The sequence below is a fragment of the Panthera uncia genome, chromosome D1 (genome assembly GCF_023721935.1).
Source record: "Panthera uncia isolate 11264 chromosome D1, Puncia_PCG_1.0, whole genome shotgun sequence".
Taxonomy (NCBI): domain Eukaryota; kingdom Metazoa; phylum Chordata; class Mammalia; order Carnivora; family Felidae; genus Panthera; species Panthera uncia.
This window is the reverse complement of record NC_064808.1, coordinates 86324802-86348297: the sequence shown is the minus strand read 5'-3', so window position 1 is coordinate 86348297 and position 23496 is coordinate 86324802. Positions and strand designations below refer to the sequence as shown.

Below are 23496 nucleotides of genomic sequence, written 5' to 3'. Positions count from 1 at the left end.
CGGGGGAAGAGGACCCGCTAAGCTAACAATCACCCAGCGTGACCAGAGCTAGAACCATGGCAGAAACAGAGTGCTAGGGTGGGGGTGGGAGGCGGAGGCCTACCTGGGGGCCAAGGCCAGGGCAAGTGCTGTTGGAGCACAGGTTGCCTGGCAACAAGGCTAAAAATGTCAGCTGCCGTCAGATTGGGAGGGCTGTGATGCGGTCCTGAGAAGTCCAGACTCTAGTCTGAGGCCAGTAGGGAGCTGCCAAAAGTTTTTAAGTGCCGTAATTATAGGATTGGGCTGGGATTTGAAAACCCTGGTGGTGGCGTGGAGGATAGAAATAAGGCAGCAGCAGCGTTGCACCAAGTGGGGCTGGGAAATGGCGCCATGATTGTCTGCCCACGCTGTGCTGATGGCAGCCGGAGTGATGACTTCCTCTGGGCTTTGTGTCCTCTCGCCTCAGGGAGTCTCCAGTGGACTGCAGTGTTAGCAAATGCAGCAAGCTAGTTGGTGGAAGCGAGTCCAACGCCATGAACTACAACAGCTACATGGACGAGAAGAACGGCCCCCCTCCTCCCAACATGACCACCAACGAGAGGAGGGTCATCGTCCCCGCAGGTACTTTGGGAACCAGGCTGCCGGCTGGCATCCGTGCCCTCACTTTTCTGGGCTAGTAGTGGGAGGGCGGGCTTGTCCCGGTTGGGCATCTGAAGCTTTACCTGATACCCTATTCGCTATGGAAGTGCTGACTTAGGAGAGCTACCTTCCTCACCTTCCTTCCCACTGTCCTTCAAGATAGTGTCCCAAGTGTCACCAGCAACCTGAAGGGCAGGTGCCGGGAGCCCACCCTCAAACAGGTCACGTCATAGACTCGACCTCAGGACACAGTACCACAGGATGAGGACTGCCAAGAGGGCAGAGGCAAGGCCGTCTGAAACCAGAAGGAGTCCCAGAAACTCCTGGACGGGCCCGCCCTTGCCTTTAAGGAGAAGAGTGGCCTCAGAGGTCTGTCATGTCCATCAGGCAGTACTTCCTGGCATCTGCAAGCTTCCACCTTTCCAAAATTACAGCCAGCTCTCTTCGTTTCAAAATAGAAATAACTATATTTAACAAATGGAGCGCCTTAACGTGTGCAGCAAGTTATGTCATTATGTAAAAATAGCCTATTTTTCCTAGGTATTGGTGCTGTTTGGTTGTAGAAAATAAAATCATTGTTCAAGCCTTCCGTCCATTGGCCGGATGCTCTGCCTCAGCTAGACCAGCTAGCTCAGCAGCCTGGTCAGAAAGGGGGTTTGAAAACTGCAGCGGGTAGAGTCGGTGCCAGGTAGAAGGAGCGAGAACGTCCAAATCTTAAGCAGAGTGAATTACAGGGCAGGGATTAAAACTAATCTTACCAAAATAACATGACCAAAAAGGCACAACCCCTTCCATTTGCAAAAGTGTAAGTGCCGTGGTGTCTGAGGGCAAAGGATTAGATATCTCTTTGAGGTAGTGCAAAGGAATTTGCTTGTTGGCCTAGAAGGCATGGTTTTGTAATGAGCCTCTCCTTCCTACGCCCTTTTGTATTTATTTTCCATGGGACGCCGTGTCTCACCATCTCGTAAGACTATGGCCGCGTAGCATCCCTGCGCGCCGGGCCAAACTCAAGGTGGCAGAGGGTGGGAAGTGTGGGACCCAGGGAGGCAGGAGGAGCTGGGAAAATAGGAATTTTTCTGTGCCCTGCAGGACCTGAAAACTATTCATAAAGGATTTTTTTGAGTTTCCCTTTTCCACAAGCACGCGGCTTCACACAGGAGGAGGGAGAGTAGTTCCTATTTTCTGAGCACTTTCCAGATGCCGGGCGCATTTAACTGCTTTCTCTACATTATACTACTTATATCATTTAACGTTTGATCCCCTCCCTCTCTCCCTCCCTCAGACACCAGGAATGTTTAGCTCAGGTGCATTTGTAAGGTCCAAGAAAACCGTGTTCCTCCCTTCTCATCAAAAGAAGCAGACAATGAAGGAACGATAATGCAGACAGGGTGGGGATCTCACTGCTCTCCCCTAAGCAAAGCCAAGCTTCGCCGGGCCTTTGCACATCTGGCATCAGACTGCCCTGTTTTGCCAAACAGTGGCCAGCGTGGGAAGGCACTCTTGGGCTCTGTAGAGTCAGGGCATCAGAGATTGTCTCTGAACCAAATATGGATGCCATCTCATTTTTGTAGTCACTTTTGGGAGGAGAGAGGGGCAAACAGACAGGCTGCTTGGTTGACCCTTTCACTCTGAGTTGGTGTTGAAATACTTCCAAAAGGAATATCAAAATGTCAGTCTTCAGTGGACCAAGGTAATAATAATGATAGCAGTAATGGTGAAAATAGTGTGAATTCTTATCAAAGGGTTTTCAAAGCCTTTCTTGCAATGAATTCGCTGGCTATGGATTTAATTCATTACTTTCCCTCTGGTGAGATCTTTCAACATTATCATCAGACATTCTGGCTTCCTCCAGGCCAGCCGCCTGGACATGAGGGAAAGTTGCATTTGGGCAAGTCCACAAATAAAGGCAATAAAACATTTGTGAAACAACTGATTGAATTTATGGTGGAGATTTTGAGACAAGTATAAACGAGGGCTCTGGTTAATCACCAGTTTCAGGTTCAGATGGGAAGAAACTAGGACTAAATCATCCAGGAAATACATTTGGAAGAGTTTAGCATGATCCAGAGTGGAAGCTTTAGAATTCATTGTGCTGTAAAGGGAGAGAAATAATATTGTGATAGAGCCCAAAGCAAGAGTGGAAATATTAAAATAAATTAAATACATGGTGTAAAATCGAATTTGAGGCCTCAAACACTAAAAGTGAGGAGTCAGGATGAAGCAAAGGAGATCAGATGAAATAAAAATGCTGCGTAATCCATTGCCCACCTGTGCCGTTTTCCTTTAGAATTCTGAAATGGTACAGAATATTTCCATTTCCCAGTGGCCCATGCCTAGTTGTTTCTGGAGAGTAAAAGAGGTCAACAAACCAAGAAATTGTTGAGAGAGAGAGAGAGAGGGAGGGAGGGAGAGAGATGCATATAGACTTGTACAATGAAGCGTTAGGAGGAGCTCTGCTATTGCAGAACAACTCACAGGTGGGAAGGCAAGAGGAGGGGCTTTGGGTCAGGAGGACCCACCCCCTCCACCAAGTGAAGTCCTGGGAAGGCTCAAGTTTGAGCTGGGGACTTAACCTTTCCAAACTCTTCTTGCAATCTGTAAAATGAAGACAAAAGCCATTTTGCTGGATTTTCTAGATGCGTGAGCCATGGGCCGTGTGAGGCAGCTGGCACACGGTAGGCCCCCCAGATCCAGGCCAGTTACCGGGTACTGGTTGTTGGGAAGCAGTCTGTGACCTGAACTCCAAAGTCTCTTCTCTCCTCTTTTGCCATCTCTTGTACCTCCAGCGCCGGTACAGCAACCACTCCGGCCTGTGGGCCGAGGCTGGGCCCTTCGCAGAGCAGACTCAGCCCCTGCCACCTAGATACTCACATGGAAAAACCAAGGAGAAAGGGAGAACCCATGGCAAACAAGGGTGATCAGCAGAAGCTCTGAGTAAAAGTGCTGGGGAATTCGTATTCCGTGAGAGGGAGGCCACAGAACTTGGCTCCCTTCCCCACGGCCACTCCTAATCCTTCAAACCTGGTTCCCATATTTGCCCAGAACCTTCACAGACTCTGAATGAGAGGGTGAAGGGCTGGGAAGGTGCACAGATATCCTTTCCTGGGAAATATGCTAAGGAAGCAGGCCCAGTAGAAGCTGGGGGCTGACAGCTTGCCTACAAGGCCAAGCCTCCTCCCCTCGTCCAGGCAGCCTTCCGAATTTCTCCAAGTTCACACTATTCCCCTCCAGCCATGATTCCTTCAACTACCACCATGAAATTTGTTGCTTAATTATGTGGTTTCCCGCCTAATGTTTCACATGGGCAGATATCTCATGTGGCCGAGAGCCATGCAGTTTTCTTCTGTGATGGGCATTTTTTTCTGATGGGCATATTTAAGGTGTCTGTTGGATCTGCTGATAATCGGTTGCCAAGGAAAGAGATGGCTTCCAGTCTGTGATAAGATACAAGCGCTCTACCTGCTGTGGAATTTGCTGGAACTCATCGCCAGCCCTCAAAGCATACCCACACCCATCCTCCACACACCTAGCCAGAAAGGAACTGTGAGGCCCCTGGGTGGAGAGGACCTCCATCATCACATTATTTTTGTTCACTCAAAGGCTGAAGGGCTGAAAGGTTTTCTCTCTCCAGTGTGTTTCCCTCATCTCTGGGGACTTAAATATCATAAAAAAAGTTTGGGGGATGATCTGGTAGAAATTTCAACCCAGCTGTCTCCACAAGGAGAAAACCCAGGTTGGATTTATGTTAAAGGCTCACAGCGCTGGGTTTTCCAACTCTACAGATGGAATTGCAGTAAAACTGTACACATATGTGTTCCCTTCTGTAGCCATCGGAGAGATCGGTGTTCTTCCCGTGCAATCGTTAATGTTCTTAAGATACAGATGGTTTCCCTTTCCAGAGGACTTTGGTCCCTGGGTCCGTGGAACTGTGTTTACTTTCATTTGGATGCCACCATTTCTCCAGCAAAGGTTTTAATGGCCCTCCAAATACTTTAAAGGGAATGTTCTGTCACGATGCCTAGGGAGACATCTAAGAACCTCCCCGGAGTGCTAAGTGGTTCAGGCAGTGCCAGATGTGGAGGAGCCAGATGGGAGTTCTAGGAGGACCATCTGGGAGGGAACCCACTTTCCCACTGAGGGAGAGAGTGGGGGGAGCGAGAAGGGGGGAACGGGGGAAGGAGGAGGACAAGGAGAAGGAGGGATGGGGAGAGAGAGGGTATACGCAGCCTTCATGAAGGCAGGGGAGTCCTGGCCGGCCCTGCCCTTGCTAATGAGCCCTTTCCTCTGCAGACCCCACGCTGTGGACTCAGGAGCACGTGCGGCAGTGGCTGGAGTGGGCGATAAAGGAGTATGGCTTGATGGAGATCGACACATCCTTTTTCCAGAACATGGATGGCAAGGAACTGTGTAAAATGAACAAGGAGGACTTCCTCCGAGCCACCTCCCTCTACAACACGGAAGTGCTGTTGTCACACCTCAGTTACCTCAGGGAAAGTAAGTGTCCTGTCTGTTTCTGGGCAGCGGAGCCCCTCGGAGGGTGTGGCCGAGTCCCCAGGGCTGGGAGAAGACTCTGAACGGCCTTGTCAAAATGAAGACCGATTTCCCATGGAGCTAATCCAGGAAAAGGAAACTGGTTCCCCCCACAGTCAGTTTATGTTGGGCAGATGCTACCGGAGCCTCACACGTCAAGGCCTGTGAAGTTGCCAAGGTCTCATGGGCTCCTACAGACCCTGAAAGGGGGCTGACCCAGTCCCGTAGTGTCAAGGGAAGCGGAATAAGAACTGGAGAAAAAAGCAGGGAGCTGTGACCCAGTGGGGCCTGCCAGAGTGTAGTTGCCAGGAGAACCCCTTTCCAGAAACTACTTTGCCCTGGAATTATAAATAGATGGACACCCTGGCTTGTATTTTCGTGTGCAAAGATTCAAAGTTCCTCCGGTAAACTCTAGATTCATGGGTTTAGGATTTAAGGTGTTGAAAACGTACACATTAGCTTCCTCTTCTCTTTGGTGTCATTCTAGCCCACCCGAACCCCACCTGTGCAGGCTGCTCACTACGCACCCTTCCTAGCCAAACAGGGGGAGCAGCCGACCTTCCATGTGCGTGAGGGTCTCTTGGACATGTTCTTCTGGCACAGCGAGAAGGAAAAAAGAGCTTTGGAAAAGGCGATTTTATGAAAGAAACTGTGTAGTCGTTCAAAAGATTTATCCGATATCAGAGTTCTCAGGCACCAAGATCCCATCATTTCCATGTGCATTTCATTTACTATTAAATATGCACAGAGATAGGAACAATTCTTTCAGGCATGCTAATAGCCTCAGCCCTAACGCTTCACTGGAAATCCAAGCGTGGTGGTAGGTATATCAGTGACCCCAAGTACTGAAGGATTTGTCTGTGGCCAGAAAAGGTGGCACAGAGATCAGGGAGGTGACGCTGCAGGAAGACTGATGGGGGTTCTTTCTACGAGGGAGTTTTTTAACAGTCAGCCCTGAGCAGGGATAGACAGGCAACCTTGGGATTCAGTGTTTGCCGTCAATAGCCAGAGCTGCCTGGGGGCGCCTGGGTGGCTCAGTCGGTTGAGCGTCCGACTTCGGCTCAGGTCATGATCTCACGGTCTGTGAGTTCGAGCCATGCATCGGGGTCTCTGCTGATGGCTCAGAGCCTGGAGCCTGCTTCCCATTCTGTGTCTCTCTTTCTCTCTGTCCCTTCCCTGCTCATGCTCTGTCTCTCTCTGACTCAAAAATAAATAAAAAACATTAAGAAAAAAAAAAAATAGCCAGAGCTGCCTGGAATCTTGTAGGAGTTAAGCTTTGGAATGAAGGAACTTGATGATTTTAAAGCCCCTTCCAAGCTGAGGTCTTTGGACAGTGCCTGCGGGCTGCATTTCCTGGTCTCCTGGGCTCTGGGTTGGTTGGTTATTTCTTTGTTGTCTCCCCATCATTCAATGCGGCTTCAGCTCACCATCTCTGTACTCTTCTGTCTCATTCTACAGCAGCATGCTACATGGGGTGGAAGCAACACACACTGGCTATAAAATTAAAAAATTTTTTAAATGCCTTTGGAAGTTTCCACTGGTGCCTCCGGGCACTCTGGTCACCTCTCCGAGGCGTCTGGTAACCAGCAAGAGAGTGTGGATGATGCAGCGTATGTTAACACCAGAGCAGTTACCTCATGTCTGAGTCTTGCTGCAACGTGAGGTCAGCCCAAGAAACAACAAGCTCAAAAAAAGGGGGCGAGTCTCTACCCAGTTTTCCTGAGCTTTGGAGAATTAGCATTTTCTAATGATCTGTATTTCTCAGCCTTTAAATGTTTATGGAATTTTTTTTTTTTTAAAGTTTCTTTGCACAGAGCCCCGCAGCGATGCTAGCCAGGCAGGGAAGAGGTTGGAAGTGAGCAGCGTAAGGTGGGCACGAGAAGCGTGGATCAGCAAAGCAAGGATGCTGTTGGAGCCTACCTTTCCGCTTCTTTGGGCATCATATGGTGGAGGGTCAGGAATCATTGGCCCCTGTACTTTCTTTGTGGGAGAAGAGAGAGACAGCAGCAACATGGACAGTACGTCCGATCACTTTAAGGGACCAATAATTTGGGGTTCCGTGGCAGATGCTTTTCTTGGGGAAATGTTCAAGTGCATTCTGACTTGACGTGGGGAACTCCCTTTCATGCCATGTGAAACCATTCAGGCCTGCTTTCTGGCAGGTCCATAAACAACCAAAGTCCCCATTAGGGTTTCCTGCCACCAAAGAACCCAAGCCACAGACCCTGAAGCAAGACCAACACCTGCCCCAACGGCTCAGGCATTGGCTAAGGTCGCCCCTGGTAACCATGATAGAGGAGCACAGACACTAAGGGGCAGAGGAGTGAGCAGGTTGTGAAGCATGAGGGCCGAAGCATTGGTCTTTTGGGGGCCACAAGTACGAGGGCAAGAAAAAGAGTGCCTCGCTGCTTCTTTCCTTCTTTCTTTTCAAGAATATTTGTAGACGTTGAGGAAGATATGCCCCCAAAGCAATAAAAATACGAAGTTTCCAGAAAGTTGTTTATGAGCGGAGGAAATTTCCAGGGTGGAGAGGAGATGGAACAAGGTGCCTATGTGATACGACGCTGAGCGCAACAGCTAAATATGAAGTGCCCGGTGCCATGATAGAAAAACCATGTCTGCCTGCAGAAGCAAAAATTAAAATGCTGTATGAAGGCTCAAAAAAAGAAAATAAAACCTGCCAGAGCATAGTATGGTAATAGTCCAAGGGCCTCTTGAGGAACCTAAGCGTAAAATGATGCACCATCATGGGAAAAAAAATTTGATCCATGCTTCTCTTCAACTGGTGTCTCCCTTCGGATTCTGGCCTCGGGGACGCTCTGTGTTGGGCGGTGTCTGGCCAGCTAAGACCCCTGCGGGAGGTATGTGCCTGGTGACTGCGCGCAGGATTGCAGGGAACCCTCCGCGTGCCGACCAACATGCCTTCAAACACTTTATTGTTTTTCCAGACTTACTTCCAGCGGATGTTTTGTGCTCAGGCAGGGAAGCCGGTATTTTGGGGACAGAGGTTGGGGCAGCTGAGTGGAGGCAGGGGAGAGGGGTGCTAATTCCTGGTGCTTTGTCCTCTGTCCTGTTGTTGAGGAGGGGGCCGGGGCTCAAACATCCCCCACTCTGGCAAGAGGTGGGGCGCAAGTAGCTGAGCTCCTCGACACAGAAGACGCCACATTCGTTGGATCCCTCCAACGTATCTGATCTTTCTGGACTTGCACAGAAAACAAGGAAACCGTGTGGGGTAAGAAGCTCTAGCACCAAATTCACACTTTCACTAAAGGTGCAGGAGCATTTGCTCTGGTTGTCTGGGAGGGGAGCTATACCTTTAAATGTCAGACACCACACTTCAATGTTAAAATGTATTTTCCCCGGGGTGGAGAAGAAACAGTGGTGTCCTGAGTGCCTCTATGCCCCGTCTGGTGGCCTGGCATGCCCGGATTCATCTGGACTGCTTGGAAGTGCTTGGTCTCTGTACTTCAGCTTTTCAGCTGTCCCAGGCAGAGTGGCCGTCCCCTACACCCGCGCTCTGTAACATCACCCGCATTGGACATGGGAGGGGGCCGGTGGGGGCGGGGGGCTGGGACGGATGCCCACAGTACCTGGGACGATTCTGGAGTCCCCCGGGGACACCGGGGCTCAGGTGTGCATCTCCCCAGGTGTCGTTCACTGTACAGGGACAGGATGCCCCCTTGTGGACACCACGTGGACAATTGTTTATAACCCCCATTTTAAAGCCGAAGCAACTGAGGTCTGGAGGGCTTCAGAAATTGGTTCAAAGGCGGACGCCAGTGGAGAGCAGCCTGGGAGCTAAGCCCCAGGCCTCCTAGGTCTCAGTCCGCCATCGGCCCGCAGCTTCCTGCTCTGATGTGAGATGGCCCAAGAGAGAGAGACAGGAAGCTAACCTCCCTTCTCTACCTTAGAATTAGCCTCGTGCCCCTGACGCTTCCATGTTGCCGGCCAGGCCACTTTCCCCACAGCATTTTCTGTTTTCATTTGCGCCAAGAGATAAATGCTTTCCGAAACTTCCCTGTGGCCTCCTGGAATGAGGCAGATTAAAGCCAAACCTATCACCACGCTAACCCTGTCCTTCTTTCTTCCCGGTGCCGCCCCACACCCTGGACCCGCCAGGCGGCCCCACCAGTATCTCTGTCGGGCACACCCCGTTGGCAGAGGCCGTATTTACAGGCCAAGGGCTGCGGGAAATGAGATTGGGCCGTCACAAGGCGCGCTGGGGACGGACCTCAGAGGAAGTGAGAGCCCTCCAGGCTGGCAGTTCAGACTCAGGGCCACTGGGGGGAGTTTGGGCTTTCTGGGAGCCCAGAAGGTTCTGGGCTTGGGGTGGCCAGAGGCCGAAGAAGGGAAAGGAGTCCTTTGTCATTTTACAAAAAGTGGAGATCTGTATGTGTTTCGGAGCCTGACCTGTGAGAAAGTGCCGAGAGACCATGTTTTGAAATCGCGGTGGCGCAAGAGAATGATATATCGTGCGGCAGGGAGGCTGCAGAAAAGGTATCTATCTTGAGTCCGATTTTTAATTTAAACTTAATGGAAAACACATTTTGCGTTCCGCGGCCTTCCCACCGGCAGCCTCAGATGGTTGGGCAAAGGTGATGGGTCCGGGCAATTAAGCTGGTGAAGCATTATCCCTTCCAGGCCGGGATCTGACCAGTAAAAGAGAACAGGATTCGGGCAGAACAAAAGACCAGATTGCCCTGGACTCAGTCGTCCAGCCAGGCCTGTTGTTGAGAACATGGAGCAGTATTTCTCCGCTCCCTCCTCCCGCCCCACCCCTACACTTCAGCCAGAGCCATTGATGCAGCCCAGAGAAAGGGAAACCCACATTCAATAGGCAGGAGACAAAGGCTTTGGCACCGGAAGGAGGACGGTTGTCTCCCCGGCTCCAGGTGTCCCCGATGAAGAGCAAGTTACGTTGGGGGAACGTAGAACCAAAGAAAGACCCATTGTTGGGCCTCTACCTCACACCTGCAAAGCTTCACTCTGCTCATTTCCATCGTTTTGCAGATCCCTAATATGATATCCAGTGACGGATGGACTCAAAAAGGGGAAATTATTTTTCCCTTATGCTTTCACTTTGGAAAGGCCAGTCCATTCTCGGCAGCAGTCACTTCATGCTTTCTGGGGACCCGGATTAGCGGATATACTTACATGCCTGTGTCCGTACATTAAGCAAATAAATAAACGTTCTAACTGAAGGGTGCAGAGTCGAGTAAAATTCATAAATGCACAACTCAAGAAACTGGCACAAAGGGAATCCACTCGCTTGGTTGTTGCTGTTGTTGTTTTTAAGTTTATTTATTTATTTTGAGAGCAATAGAGACAGCACCAGTGGGGTGGAGGCAGAGAGAGGGAGAGAGAGAATCCCAAGCAGGCTCCACACTGTCAGTGCAGAGCCTGATGCGGGGCTCAAACTCACGAACCGTGAGATCAGGACCTGAGCCAAAACCAAGAACCGGAAGCTTAACTGGCTGAGCCACCCAGACACCTCTCCACTCACTTGTATAATCACCCCCCAGGTCAAGGAGTAGACCAGAAGCCCCCTTGCGCCCTCTCTCTGTCCCCCACTCCTCCCTGGCAAGGTAACCACTGTCTTGATTCCCGACGCCATAGGTGAGTTTTGTCTGTTTCTTAGATTTAGCCTGAAGGCTGCAGGGTCTTCTGGACTGAGAACAGGTTTTGCAGATAAACCAGAATGGGAATCCTGGTTTCCTGGGCTTTGTGGCTGTGTGACCCTGAGAAAATGACTTGACTTCTCCCAGTGCTGATCTGTAAAAGGAGAAGAACGTGACACTGGCTTTGCCTGGCTGTTAGGGATAAAAGGAGAGAACAGATATAAAGTGTCCGGTGCATACTGCTTTCAGGAGAGTTGCCTTCCCTCCTCCTATCATAGCCTGTTTACTCCAACAGGACGACAGGACGGTGTCAGGAAAGATTAGGAGCTCACCTTAGCTCTACACAGATGGAGCCTCAAAGCAGGAGAAAAAAAAAAATCCAAAGCAACAGAGCGAGAGACGAGGCTCCAGGAAAGACCTTCTTGTATCAGAACAAATTCCCATAAGAAAAGGGTGTGCTGTGCCACCCCCTGTAGCCTGAAGAACTTGTCAAGTAAAAATCGGAGAAGAGAAAGGATGTCAGTCCCTTGGGAGGGAGGCCAGATGCCCCCCAACCAGCCTCTCCTTCCAGGAGTGAAACTTGAACCAGGAACGGTCTTCAGGGCAAAATCCTTTTCCTAGGTTACCATGAAATATGTATTTCATGCAAGCTTTGCAGAGGTCAAACGACCCTTTCTCTTGGCTTTCTGGGAGTTTCCTGTGGAATTCATATGTGCCCAAAGAAGAACTTTCACCAAGGGGAAAATTTAATAAATGTGGTTTATCTAAGCTTCGTGCTCTCAGCTAAATCTGCACTAATGACTCAGGCAGTTTGCTCCTCTGAGACCATCATTTTTCTTTATTTGCTCCAGCCGTGAGGTTTCAGCCTGAGGGAGAGAATGTCGGGGACAGAAAGGCAGACATTCTTGGTCTTACTCCTGAGACTTTTTTTTCTATTCCCTTGGAACGCTCGGTTCTATTTCTTAACCTCCTTCCAGTCATGGAGGATTATTTCTTATTGCAGCAGAACCCGTCCGCAACTCCAGGTCCAGAAGACAAGACAAATGCTCAGCAAGCTCTTTTATAAAGGGGTCATTGTATGTCATTGTGGTGTCTGTGGGAGAAGGGGTATAAAAATAGTAATGATAACCAGCTAGCATTTGCTGAACACTTACTATGAACCAAGGTCTTTTTTGAGCACTTTACAGGTATTATTCTATCCAATTGTTGCAACAACTGTGCTAAGTAGATGTTGTTATTAGCCCATTTTATTGTTTTTAAAGCTTTTTGTTAATGTTTATTTACATTTGAGAGAGAGACAGACAGGGCGTAGGCGAGGGAGGACCAGAGAGAGAGGGAGACATAGAATCAGAAACAGGCTCCAGGCTCTGAGCTGTCAGCACGGAGCCTGACACGGAACTTGAACCCATGAACCATGAGATCATGACCTGAGCCAAAGTAGGACACTTAACTGACTGAACCACCCAGGTGCCCTTTAAAGCTTTTTTTTTTTTTAAGTTTATTTATTTATGGAAAGAGAGAGAGAGCAAGAGCACAGGCAGAGAGAGAGAAAGAGAGAGAGAGAGGGAGAGAGAGAATCCCAAGCAGGCTTCACACCATCAGCTCAGACCCCGACGCAGGGTGCGAATCCACAAACTGTGAGATCATAACCCGAGCTGAAATCAAGAGTCAGACGCTTAACCGACTGAGTCACCCAGGCACCCCAGCCCATTTCCGACACCATTTTCTCTGTGGCTTAGAGAGATTGGGTAAATTGAGGGAGGCTACTGAGCTAAGGGTTAAGAGGCAGGTCTAACTTTCAACTCTTGTCTGCATAACAACTGTATTGAAATGAGGTTGTCACAGCCTCACCTGATCCTTGATGTTTTTCAGAATGGACTAACCAAATGCCTCTGGTTCTTGGGATATTATATGCACGTGACTGTTTCCTTTCTAAAATGGTCTGCACACATCCACGCTTTGGCATATTGTGGTCTCAGAACCGCCTCCACCCCGCCCCTCTTTTTCTCTTGGAATGGTTTCAGAGCTAGAAGGAACGGTCGCCCAAGCCACAAGTCATAGGTGCTGGGCAGCTGGGTGATTCCCGTAAAATTCTCTCCCTCGTCGTCTGGCCTGGAAGGGCACACATTTTCTCCGAGGCGCACAACCAAACGCCCACAGCTGGGTGAGGCAGCGGCTGTGCTCCTGCAACCCCGCCATGACTGGAGGCTAAAAATAGGAGCGTCTGCCAGCCCATCCCCTGTCCTAAGCCCTGGCACCCAAGTCAGCCGCCCGTCTGCAGAGGGAAGGGAAAATTTGCAAAGACTTCCCCAGCCTCCAACACCTATGGCAGGCTTATCCTGTCCTCTGCAAAAGCACATCCCAGCCCTGGTCTTGAGGGCACTTGCGAGTTTCCCCAGGAGACTCTCGAGGAGAATTGCAAACATGCCTACAGTTCACAAAACGAAACTCTTGGGTTCTTTTGAAACTAAGGAACGAGCCCCATTTTAGGGGAAAGGGGGAGTTTTTACGTGCGACAGAGAAGAACTGTCACCCCTGTGAAATTCCTAGGGCAGTGCCCGGTATGAGTAGTTACGTGTTAAGGGTTCATCTTAGGAGATGGGGTAGCAGCACTCTGGAAATTGAATGTATTGTGCCCCACGATCAGCTGTGTTCTCTCAGACATTTGCAAAGGAAGGCGAGGGTTACTACCGGCCCTCCTGCCATCCTGACCCCTTCCCAACCGCCAACACTCCCCTCCATTCTCAGTGACAGATACCCAAGCATCTCACCCGCCAGTAAAATGACCTGTCTGTAAACCCACCGGATACCATAGCACGCAGGAACTGTATAGCCGCTTCTCCAGGGTGTGGCAAAACTGCAAACTGCAGGCCAGATCGGTCCAACTCTGGCCCATGGACAAAACAAAACAAGACAAAACAAAACAAAAACAAAGAAGAATGTACAGCAGAGACTGCAGTTAGCCCACAAAGCCTAAAATATTTACTATCTGGTCTTTATAGAAAAAGCTTGCCAACTCCTCCTGTAGTTTAACCCCTTCGTTTTGCTGCTGCAGAAATCAAAGTCTAGACTTCCGTATGGCCGCACAGGGAGAGTCTTAGTCCTGTGCTCCTGCCATGATGGGGTGTGGACACCCAGGAGCTTCAGAACCGTAAATATGGCTGCTGGGGAGGGCTGTGCATGTCCCACTCACGGGTATTCTGTCCTAACAAGCTCTGGCCGGAGCTCCAGGAATCAAACACATTCCCCGCAGGAGGCAGGATGGATTCCATGAACTCTTTCTCTCAAGGAGCCATCTGTCTCTCTTACCTACCCGGATCTATTCCCCTCCTGACTCCCTTCTCCTCCCATCTTCTACTCCTGATCTACCCTTGTTATAACGCACTTTTGCTTTGCCTTACAGGTTCACTGTTGGCCTATAACACGACCTCCCACACAGACCAATCCTCACGACTGAGTGTCAAAGAAGGTGAGTCTGTTCTCTCATGCATTTTCTTCAGTCCCAGGAACGGCACGGTTCCATGCTGTTAAGATTGGCGTGGGGAACTCCAAATCGGTGCACTCTTAACCTTAAAAACAAGATCGGTGGTTATTTTATGAGCAAAAACTGGTTTATGTGGGAAGGGCAGAGAATAGCAATTCAGGATAAACAAGCTATGGTGAAAGCATAGGTCAGCCCAACAAACAAAGGAGAGAGGAACATTATTTTATGGAGAACATGGAGGAAGTTGGGAGGAGTTGTGAATGTAAGTCCACTGGAGACAAGTAAGAGTTCGGGGGTGATGACAGCTTCTCATTGGCTGAGGTGCAGGGGGTAGCTGATTTCTTATAGGAGATATAATGTACATCTTTCCCTGTTGGAACCTGTAACTGATGATTCTTTCCTGTTGAGATTCATCTGTTGTGGTAGGTCATTGACACATCTGTTGAAGTCTGTAATTGACCATTCTTCCTGTAATTGACATGTGAGTTGTACTGCCCCCCTCCCCCCACTAGGTCTCTCTGGCCCCCCAACTCCATTTTATTGAGGTTTCCCTTTGTTAATTTTCAAGCACCAAATCTTTTGTTCTGCTCAGATTTTTCTAGCATACAAGGAAAGAAGCCAAAGCATATCCCGCTTGCACTAACTGCAAAAATGCAGCAAGGTTTTGGGGCACCTGGTTGGCTCAGTTGTTGAGCGTCGGACTCTTGTTTCAGGTCAGGTCATGATCCTGGGGTCATGGGATCGAATCCTGCATTGGGCTCCACACTGAGCATGAAGCCTGCTTGAGCCTGCTTGAGCTTGAGGCTCTCTCTCTCCCCTTCTGCCCCTCTCCCCTGCTCACACACACACACACTCTCTCTCTCAGGAATAAAAATAAAAACATTTAAAAAAATACAGCAAGGTTTTTAAATATCTTGTAATGATATCAAAGATAGGACTTGACATTGTTACCCCATGAAATAAAAGCTGTTGCTCTTAGAGGACTGCACCCTTTCAAAGCTGGAAGTTGGGGGCTTTCTTCTGTTGAAGATAATGAAATGAAGATTTTTAAGGATTCTTGCAAAGCCACATTTTAAGGGTCTCTTTTTTTTCCTAACAAATTTTAGCAACGCCAATTTATTTTTAAAGTGGTGATGTGGGGATTTGGTCTAGTGGGTTTGGTTTAATTGAGAGAGACAGGAACAACCTCAACAAATGGTATTTACCAGTGAGGATTTGATTGCAATAGCACCTCTCGACATCTTATTTACGAAACATTGTGAGGATGTGTTGTTCCAGATACTGTGTTAGATTCTAGGCATTTATTTTATTTATTTATTTATTTATTTATTTTTAATGTTTATTTATTTTTGAGACAGAGAGAGACAGAGCATGAACGGGGGAGGGTCAGACAGAGAGGGAGACACAGAATCTGAAGCAGGCTCCAGGCTCTGAGCTGTCAGCACAGAGTCCGACGCGGGGCTCGAACTCATGGACGGTGAGATCATGACCTGAGCGAAGTCGGATGCTTAACCGACTGAGCCACCCAGGCTCCCCTAGATTCTAGGCATTTAAACAAGTGAATGATTCATGGTACCTAGTTTAAGGGAGAAAAAATGTAAGTGAAAAAAATCGGCCCAAGGCAAAAAGAAAAAAAAAAAAGAAAATCCACGGAGGAGGAGAATTTTGAGTGGCGGCTTAAAGAGCGAATAGGAGTCTGATGAACACACTCCCTTCCTTGACTTTCTACTTTGCCACTTTTGTACATCTGCTGTATGCCCATCACTCACTTTGCCCTCTCCCCACCCCCCATCAACCCTCAGTTTGTTGGGATGAGCACTGGGTGTTGTATGGAAAGCAATTTGACAATAAATCATACATATATATATATATTATATGTATGTAATATATATAATAATGCACAATATATATATTGTACATATATAATGACAGTAAATCATATAAGTATATATAATATTACATATATATATATATATATATATATATATAATGTACATCTGGTGTAAAATTGAATGAATGAAGGCAGAAATTTTCCATGTAGGTTGCATGTAGTATAGCTCAGCATAAGATTTCAGAGAAACATGAAGCTCTTCTAACAGAAAAGCCTTAAGGAACATTGATTCAGAATCCTCGTGAGTTATGGAGGAGGCAGACCCAAAAAGCATGGGTGTTTTGGCCATGGTCACACCTTTGATCACATAGAACTTTGTGTTTCCTGTTAACAATTTATAATCAGATGATAACCAGAGAATTTAGTGAAAGGAATATACAACATGGTGAATCTGCTTTTAAACTTTTGTGGTTTCATTTATTTCCTCTCCCCCACCTCCTACCCCACGCTGGGTCCATGCTACTGTTTTCCTTTCCAAATCACATTTTTTTGGATTTTGCCATGAAAGCTAAAGTCATATTGACTCATTCTGCAGTCCAAGCCACATTTTACTTGCTGACCTAGTTAACATCATGTTGCACATGTCTTAATAGAGAAAATATATTATAGTGACAAACATATTAAATTCGAGGTCAGGGCACCCTTGGCTTGGTCTGGGGAGATCACTTCATGCCCCGCATCTTCGTTTCCTGTCAAATAAAAGGACTGAACTAAGTCAGTAGGGGTTTGACTCTTGAGCTCTGGGCTTCTAAAGGGATGTTCTAGAACCGCAGGTGAGGGCTCCGCCTTCATCAGGGCCACACTGTTTTGATCTGGTTTATTTATTGAGTTAAAATTTCATTTGAGGATAAGGATCCAGCTCTTGGAAAGAAGGGGGTAAGCGAAAAAGAAGGACTGAAGGGAGAGAGGGAGAAAGGGAAGGGGAGGAAAGGAAAAGAAGGAGATCCTTCAAAGTTCCTTCAGTTGTTCAGGCTAAACCCTGCTGGCAACCAGTGAGACTGGGGCCGAGCCAATGAGAGAATATCTGATAATGGGCTTAAAATAAAGACTTTCGTTTAGAAGCAAGTCTGAATTGAGCTGCATTGATGAGCTGCAGCTCATTACTCCTCCAGGGGTCTTAGCTTTCAGCCCTCTCCTTTACCTACCATACTGCATTTCCTTCCCTTGGCTCCTTTGTGTACAGGGTGGCCGAGCATTTGCAGTGCCACTGGGCTTATTCAGGCTTATTGCAGGAGTAGCTCGCTCTTGCTGGGCAACAACCCCTCTTCTGAAATGAATTAACTGTAGTATCCAGGCAAACGCACGCTGCCAGGACCTCATTCAGGTGGTGCCGGGGCATTTATCTCCCAACATCGGCCCTGGCCTCTAGAGACCATTAAGTCTGTGCTTTGCAGGTGCATCTTTTGTCCCCAGTAAAGCTTTCCACTTGAGCTGTCTTGCTTCTGTGTTGCCTCCCCCCTTGTGAGGTGGTCTGAATCTGTCTGAAAGGCCCATCATCCACAAAACAAAGTGCATTAGCAAGACAAAGCTAATCAGGCTTCTCTCTCCTTCCTTTTCACTCTCCTCCCCACCTCTTTCCCTCTCTCTCTCCCTCTCTCTCTTCCTCTCCTGCTTTTTCTCTAATAGCTGTCTTGATTACTGAAAACATTAAATGGAAAACTCAAGAGAAAACACCGAGCCACCTTGACTCCACGTTGTTGGAATAAGACACACACACAGCCCCAAACAAGCCCAGAGTTCTTCTAGAGCAACAGAGCTGTGTGTGTGTGCGTGCGTGCGTGCGTGTGTGTGTTGTGCCTCACAAAGGGCAGGTGCTGGCATCACACACAAAGGAAAGAAGTTGAAGAGATGATGTCTATTGTGCTTCTTCCATTCACTTATCAAATGAGAGTGCCTTTTTCTTTAAAATGGCATAATCACCCTTCCAGCTTGTCTCTTGCAAATGATTGCACCCTCGGAGGGTCATTTGTGCCCAGGAAATAAGGCTTGATTTTTAAAATTAATTTATAGCAGTCTCTAAGCCGCTTTACCCAACGTATTCTATACTCGCAGATTGGACCCAGTTAAAACAGTTGTGCTTGCTTGACTTTACTTATCAAGGCTAATGCACTTTAAAAAAATAAATTAGGACAGAAGCAATTGTTACCCATTTACGATAGCAGCCACAACCGTCGTCTATATAAGGTTTTGTAATACCTTAGACACCCTCTTGCTTTGCCTCCGCTTCTGACCTGGAAACATCCTGAGAGGTAGTTAAGACTCTCTCCGTTTTGGGGAGAGAGAAAGCGAGGTTCAGCAACTTTAAGTGGTTCGCTGAAGGAGCACACAGCTGGTCAACAGCACAGCAAAGACTCAACCCCGGTTGTAGGAGTCAAGGCTTCCCTACTTCAGATGGTCTCCCTGGCAAATACAGCTTTTCCCTTCTGGCCCGATTTCCATGCAGACAGTATCTGGCCTATATGTTGTCACAGCAGAGATCTGAAACTTTGCCCATTATTTTCCCCTGTGGCCACAGTTTTCCCCAGTGTCATCTCCTTCCATGCCCCTGTACTGTTCTCTTTTCCCAAAGATGAAGTCATACCCAACCCCTGACTGTTCTAGTCTGAACTGCACAGAGAATCACTGAGAGAGCTTTTGAAAAACACTGGTGCCCGAGAGCGGATATTGTACGACTCCACTCCTACGAGGCACCTTGAGTAGGCAAATCCATAGAGAAGGAACATAGAATGATGGTTCCTGGGACCAGGAGGAGGGGGGAATGGGGAGCTGTCGTTGAATGGGTACAGAGTTTCAGTTTGGAATGATGAAAAAGTTCCAACGGTGAAAGTTACACAACACGAACGTACTTGATGCCCCTGAAATGTACACTGAAAAATAGAACAGTAAATTCTGCGATGGATGTTTTGGCACAATAAAAAAAAATGAAAAATTTAAATGAAAAAAATGATTAAAATGTTGATGCCCAGGCCCCAGACATGACCAATTCTACTTCAGAATATCTAGGAGTGACACATGCACATTGGGAATTTTTTAAAGCTCTCCAGTTTACTCTCATAAGCTGCAGCCCAAATTGGGAAGCCTATGCTACAGTGCAGACACAAACCAGAAAGAGGAGAAGGAGACCAGCTCAGAGCCTCCCCTGACCAGGGTTTTCCTGGAGATGCACTGCGGGGGTTGATCTTGACCTTTCCTGGCCTCTCGTGAAGGAAGCCCGGGACCTACAGGTTGACTGATGAAGGTGTGGGTTGAGTGAAGGGACCACGTGATCAGGATTCATTCTCTTCATCATTGTCATTGATGATGTGATCGTTATCACTGATTTTAACAAATTTACATTAGCACCTCACTTCACATCTCAGAAATTCCTCTTATAAGCCCTCACTGTATGTATCTAAATAATACATATGGTATCGGTACCTTGATTTTATAGGGAGGACACTGGGGTTCTGGAAGTTAAGTGGCCTTACCAGGTACATCCGCAACCTGGAGCCGGGACCACTAACTCCAAACCTGTTCTCTCTGCCTTCCATGTGGAGGTGGGAGTGTGTTTGGGGGTGCAGGTCAGAGCTCCACCTTGTTTTCTGGGTAAACCTTAGGGACCCCCAGTGCTCTCAGCTGGAAAATTAAAATGCAGTCATCAGCGCACCCCTCTGGTCCAGGGCTGCTTTGCATGGCTAAACCCTCATTTCCTTAGCTCCTCATGCTGGATCTATTTAAATACCTCTGCCTCTCCAAAAGTCAGAGGATATTGAGCTCCTTGTTTATTAACTCCTGGAACTCATAAACCTGCCAAGGGCCCATGTAGCACTGAGCTTCTTGCCCCAGCCTGGGAAGGCTTTCAGAACCGGCTGCTAAATGCAAAACCACTTCTCCACTGCGGGTAGATTGTCAGCCTGTGGAATAGCCATCGCTAGCAGTTGCCTTGGCTGATGGATAAAAAGTCTGTCTGCTTACACTCCAAGTATGGGAAAGAGGGGGGGAGAAACTACCTTTCCGCATCTTTTGGAGAGAAATGCCTAACTGGCACTGAAGATCGTGCTAACAAGAGCCCGGCTTCCCTCAAGGAGATTTCCAGATGGCAGGGGCCTGTGCACATAGCAACAGCCCCTTTTTTGCAGCCCTTTATTGTTTGCCAAGCATTTGCACATCCATTATCTCATTTGCGCCTCATGCCATCACCATGAGACAGCAGGGCTGGTATTATTATTATTATTATTTCATTCTGTAGGTAATGAAAACTAGGCACAGAGATTACGGGGTTCATTTGAAGTCATCCAGGTCTTAGGGTACAGCAGGGCTCAAACGTAAGCCTCTGGCTTCTTTCCTCCCTCCAGGTTGTTTCTCATATCATCATCTCAACATATTTAATTCAAGCATGTAATGATAATTTGAATTAACTAAATTATTTAATTCATGCTCTGAATTTACCTAAGGTAGATATTCCTCTCTTACTTCGGCATTGTAGCATCTTAATTAAAAACTAGGGGTGACTTGGAGCACCTGGGTGACTCAGCTGGTTAAGCGTCTGACTTCAGCTCGGGTCATGATCTCGTGGTCCATGAGTTCAAGCCCCGCGTCAGGCTTTGTGCTGACAGCTCGGAGCCTGGAGCCTGCTTTGGACTCTGTGTCTGCCTCTTTCTCTGCCTCCTCCCCTGCTCTCACTCTGTCTCACTCTCTCTCTCTCTCAAAAATAAACATTTAAAAAATTATATAAAAAAACCTCAGGGTGCCTGGATGACTTAGTCAGTTGAGCATCTGACTTTGGCTCGGGTCATGATCTCACAGTTCATGAGTTCAAGCCCCGCATCAGGCTCCGTGCTGACAGCTTAGAATCTGCTTGGGATTCTCTTTTTCTCTCTCTCGGTCTCTGCTCCTCCCCAGCTCATGCTCTCTCTCTCTCTCTCTCTCTCTCTCTCTCTCTCAAAATAAATGAATAAGTTTAAAAAAAGAAAAAACTGTACACAGACTGTATGATCCTGGACAAGTCACTTACTTTTTCTGTGTCAGTTTCCTAATGTATAACATGAGGACAATTTTAGTACCCCTCAAGGGCTGATACAGTACTCATAAATCACTTATTAGTGTGGTATCTGACTTTCCAATAAGTGCTCCATGTTTGCTCCATGAATTGTAATAATAGTTGGCATTATTGCAAAATAATTAGAATATTTTTGAGGGGTTCCCATTTGCTGACACTGTGCAGAAGGCTGAGAAGGGTACCTTAGCATATCACCACTGGCGTGGCAATACCACGGGTGAGACACCGGCAGTGCGTAAGGTCTTCTTGGGGAGATGCACGTGGAACTCATAAGGAGTAAAATGAAATTGCATATAATCAGTTAGAAAAACACATGCTACGTACAAGAAGTTCTCTGAGACTCATGGAGAGATGAAAGAATGATTAAATGCACATCCCAAAGAGATGTGAGGCCAGAGGTGACGTGGGCCCGGCTGAGACCACACGGGGAGTGAAGGCAAGTGGCAGAGCTTAAAGTCACTCGGTACCTTGGTCAGAAAGGGACCAAAATTCTGTGATTCGCGTCCTTCTCCACCTTATTCCGTCACCTCTTCATTTATTAAGAACCTACCGTGTTTGGGACACTGGGTGGAGCCCCAGAAACATGGTGTGCCAACCAGCACCTGCCATCAAGGGGCTTGGAATCAGAGATCTGTAGATTACGCCAGTAAGCAATTAAATAGTGTGTGGTGGAGTATGGGTGATGTATCACCAGATCTTGCCATTCCCCCTGCATTACATCCTCTCTGGGGTGTCCTTTAGATGATTTAATTTTCGAGGTCGCAGTTAAAGATGGGACACCCCTGGAAGTCTTGGAAATGGCTGTGGAAACCAGGGGAAGGTGGTCGACCCCAACACCAATCAGTGGGTCTGGGCCTGCCATGTATGTGTGGGGGCCGCAGTGTGGAGGCGCCATATGTGTTCAGGCTCGATTTGGGGAAGGGGACCAGGGGAGCTTCTCTGGGGGTGTATGAGCATGCCCCGTGGGAGCAGCAAGGCCTCCCAACAAGGCTCATGGGTGACATGGGCGTGAGGTAGGGGGCCCTGCATGGACTCTGGGTGGCTCACGTGAAGCTGAGAGACCAAGTCCCCTTGGGCGTCTCCCTGTGGGACAGGAAGCTCAGCAAAGGAACCCAGAGCCAGGAATCTGTTTCAAAATAATGGGGGCTGGGGAGGAGGAGTGGGTGGGAGGAGAGCTAAAAGGACACTGGCCCTGAGTCCTTGCTTGTTAAAGCAGGATAAAGGGCCCTCTACGCTTCCGTCGACTTCTGTCTCTGCGTTTCTACGCCTCTGAAATTTTCCACAAGTTAAAAGATGCCTTGAGAAGTTTCGTTTTGATGGGAAAAGACACAGAGATGAGCTCAGAATACGTATTCCTAAAGCTGTGCACTGTGCGTGTCGCGTAGTGCATGAGGGTGATGCGTCTCTGAGTACAGCATTTGGGGGAGAGTGGGCTTCGGGCAGCCTCCTGAGTGTAGTGTCTCTGCAGGAGGGGAGGGTGAGTGTGGGGTTGGGCGTGGGCACGCCTCGGACAGGGCAGCACGTGAGGGATTGCTCTGGAACATGTGTACCACTGTGAGGTGAGCTCCTGTTATTTTTAGGGAGTAAATAACCTCTCTAATGGAGCAGGTTAGATGGTTAACATGCACTTAGAATTTAAGGGTATTGAGGCCTCACAGGAGGGCCTGTTAAGAACTTTGTCATTATATGTTTTTCCTTTATGGTGAAACACCCCTAATCCATTTTTAGCAAAGCAGGGATGATTGCTGAATGTGTGTGTGTATGTGTGTGTGTGTGTGTGAGAGAGAGAGAGAGAGAGAAAGAGAGAGAGAGAGAGTGCTGTTTCTGTGGTCCAAAGTCAGGATTTATGATTATAGAATAGACAGTAGCTTGCTCTCTCCATTTTACTTTTTTTTAAACTGTTTTTCTTTGAAATTCCAGAGTTAATGTTTTGTCTGCTTGCGATCTGACCCTCTTTGGAGAGCTACATGTTTGTGTGTGTGTGTGTGTGTGTGTGTGTGTGTGTGTGTTCACCAGAGAGAGATTGAAAGAGAGAGAGAAAGAGAGAGAGCTGGAAACAAAGAGTCGTTGTCTCCAAACTGTAGCAGGCAGGAAACCCCAATCCCAAGGGAATTTAGCCAGCCAGCCCTGTCCCGGAGTCAGACTCCAGCTCTCTGAATTCAATTTGACAGCTTGTCTGGGACACTTTCTAAGTAACCATTATCCTTCCTTTCTCTTAAGTAAAAGCACTGTTATTTTTTTCCATGGGTGTGCTGTGTGCACTGTTATCACACATGTGTGGCTTCCACACAGCGACTAGGACATGCTTTCTCTAAAT

At 48.0% G+C, this 23496-nt stretch overlaps 1 protein-coding gene across 3 annotated transcripts in view; it reads left to right on the top strand.

Annotated features, from left to right (window-relative positions):
* The window catches only part of FLI1 (Fli-1 proto-oncogene, ETS transcription factor), a 129960-nt gene that overhangs the window by 84817 nt on the left and 21647 nt on the right, over positions 1-23496 (top strand). For all 3 annotated transcript variants that reach the window (XM_049654507.1, XM_049654516.1, XM_049654501.1), the window contains 3 exons: positions 446-600; positions 4909-5112; positions 14170-14235. In XM_049654507.1, the coding sequence (XP_049510464.1) occupies positions 446-600; positions 4909-5112; positions 14170-14235 (425 nt within the window). The remainder of the gene's footprint in view (positions 1-445; positions 601-4908; positions 5113-14169; positions 14236-23496) is intronic.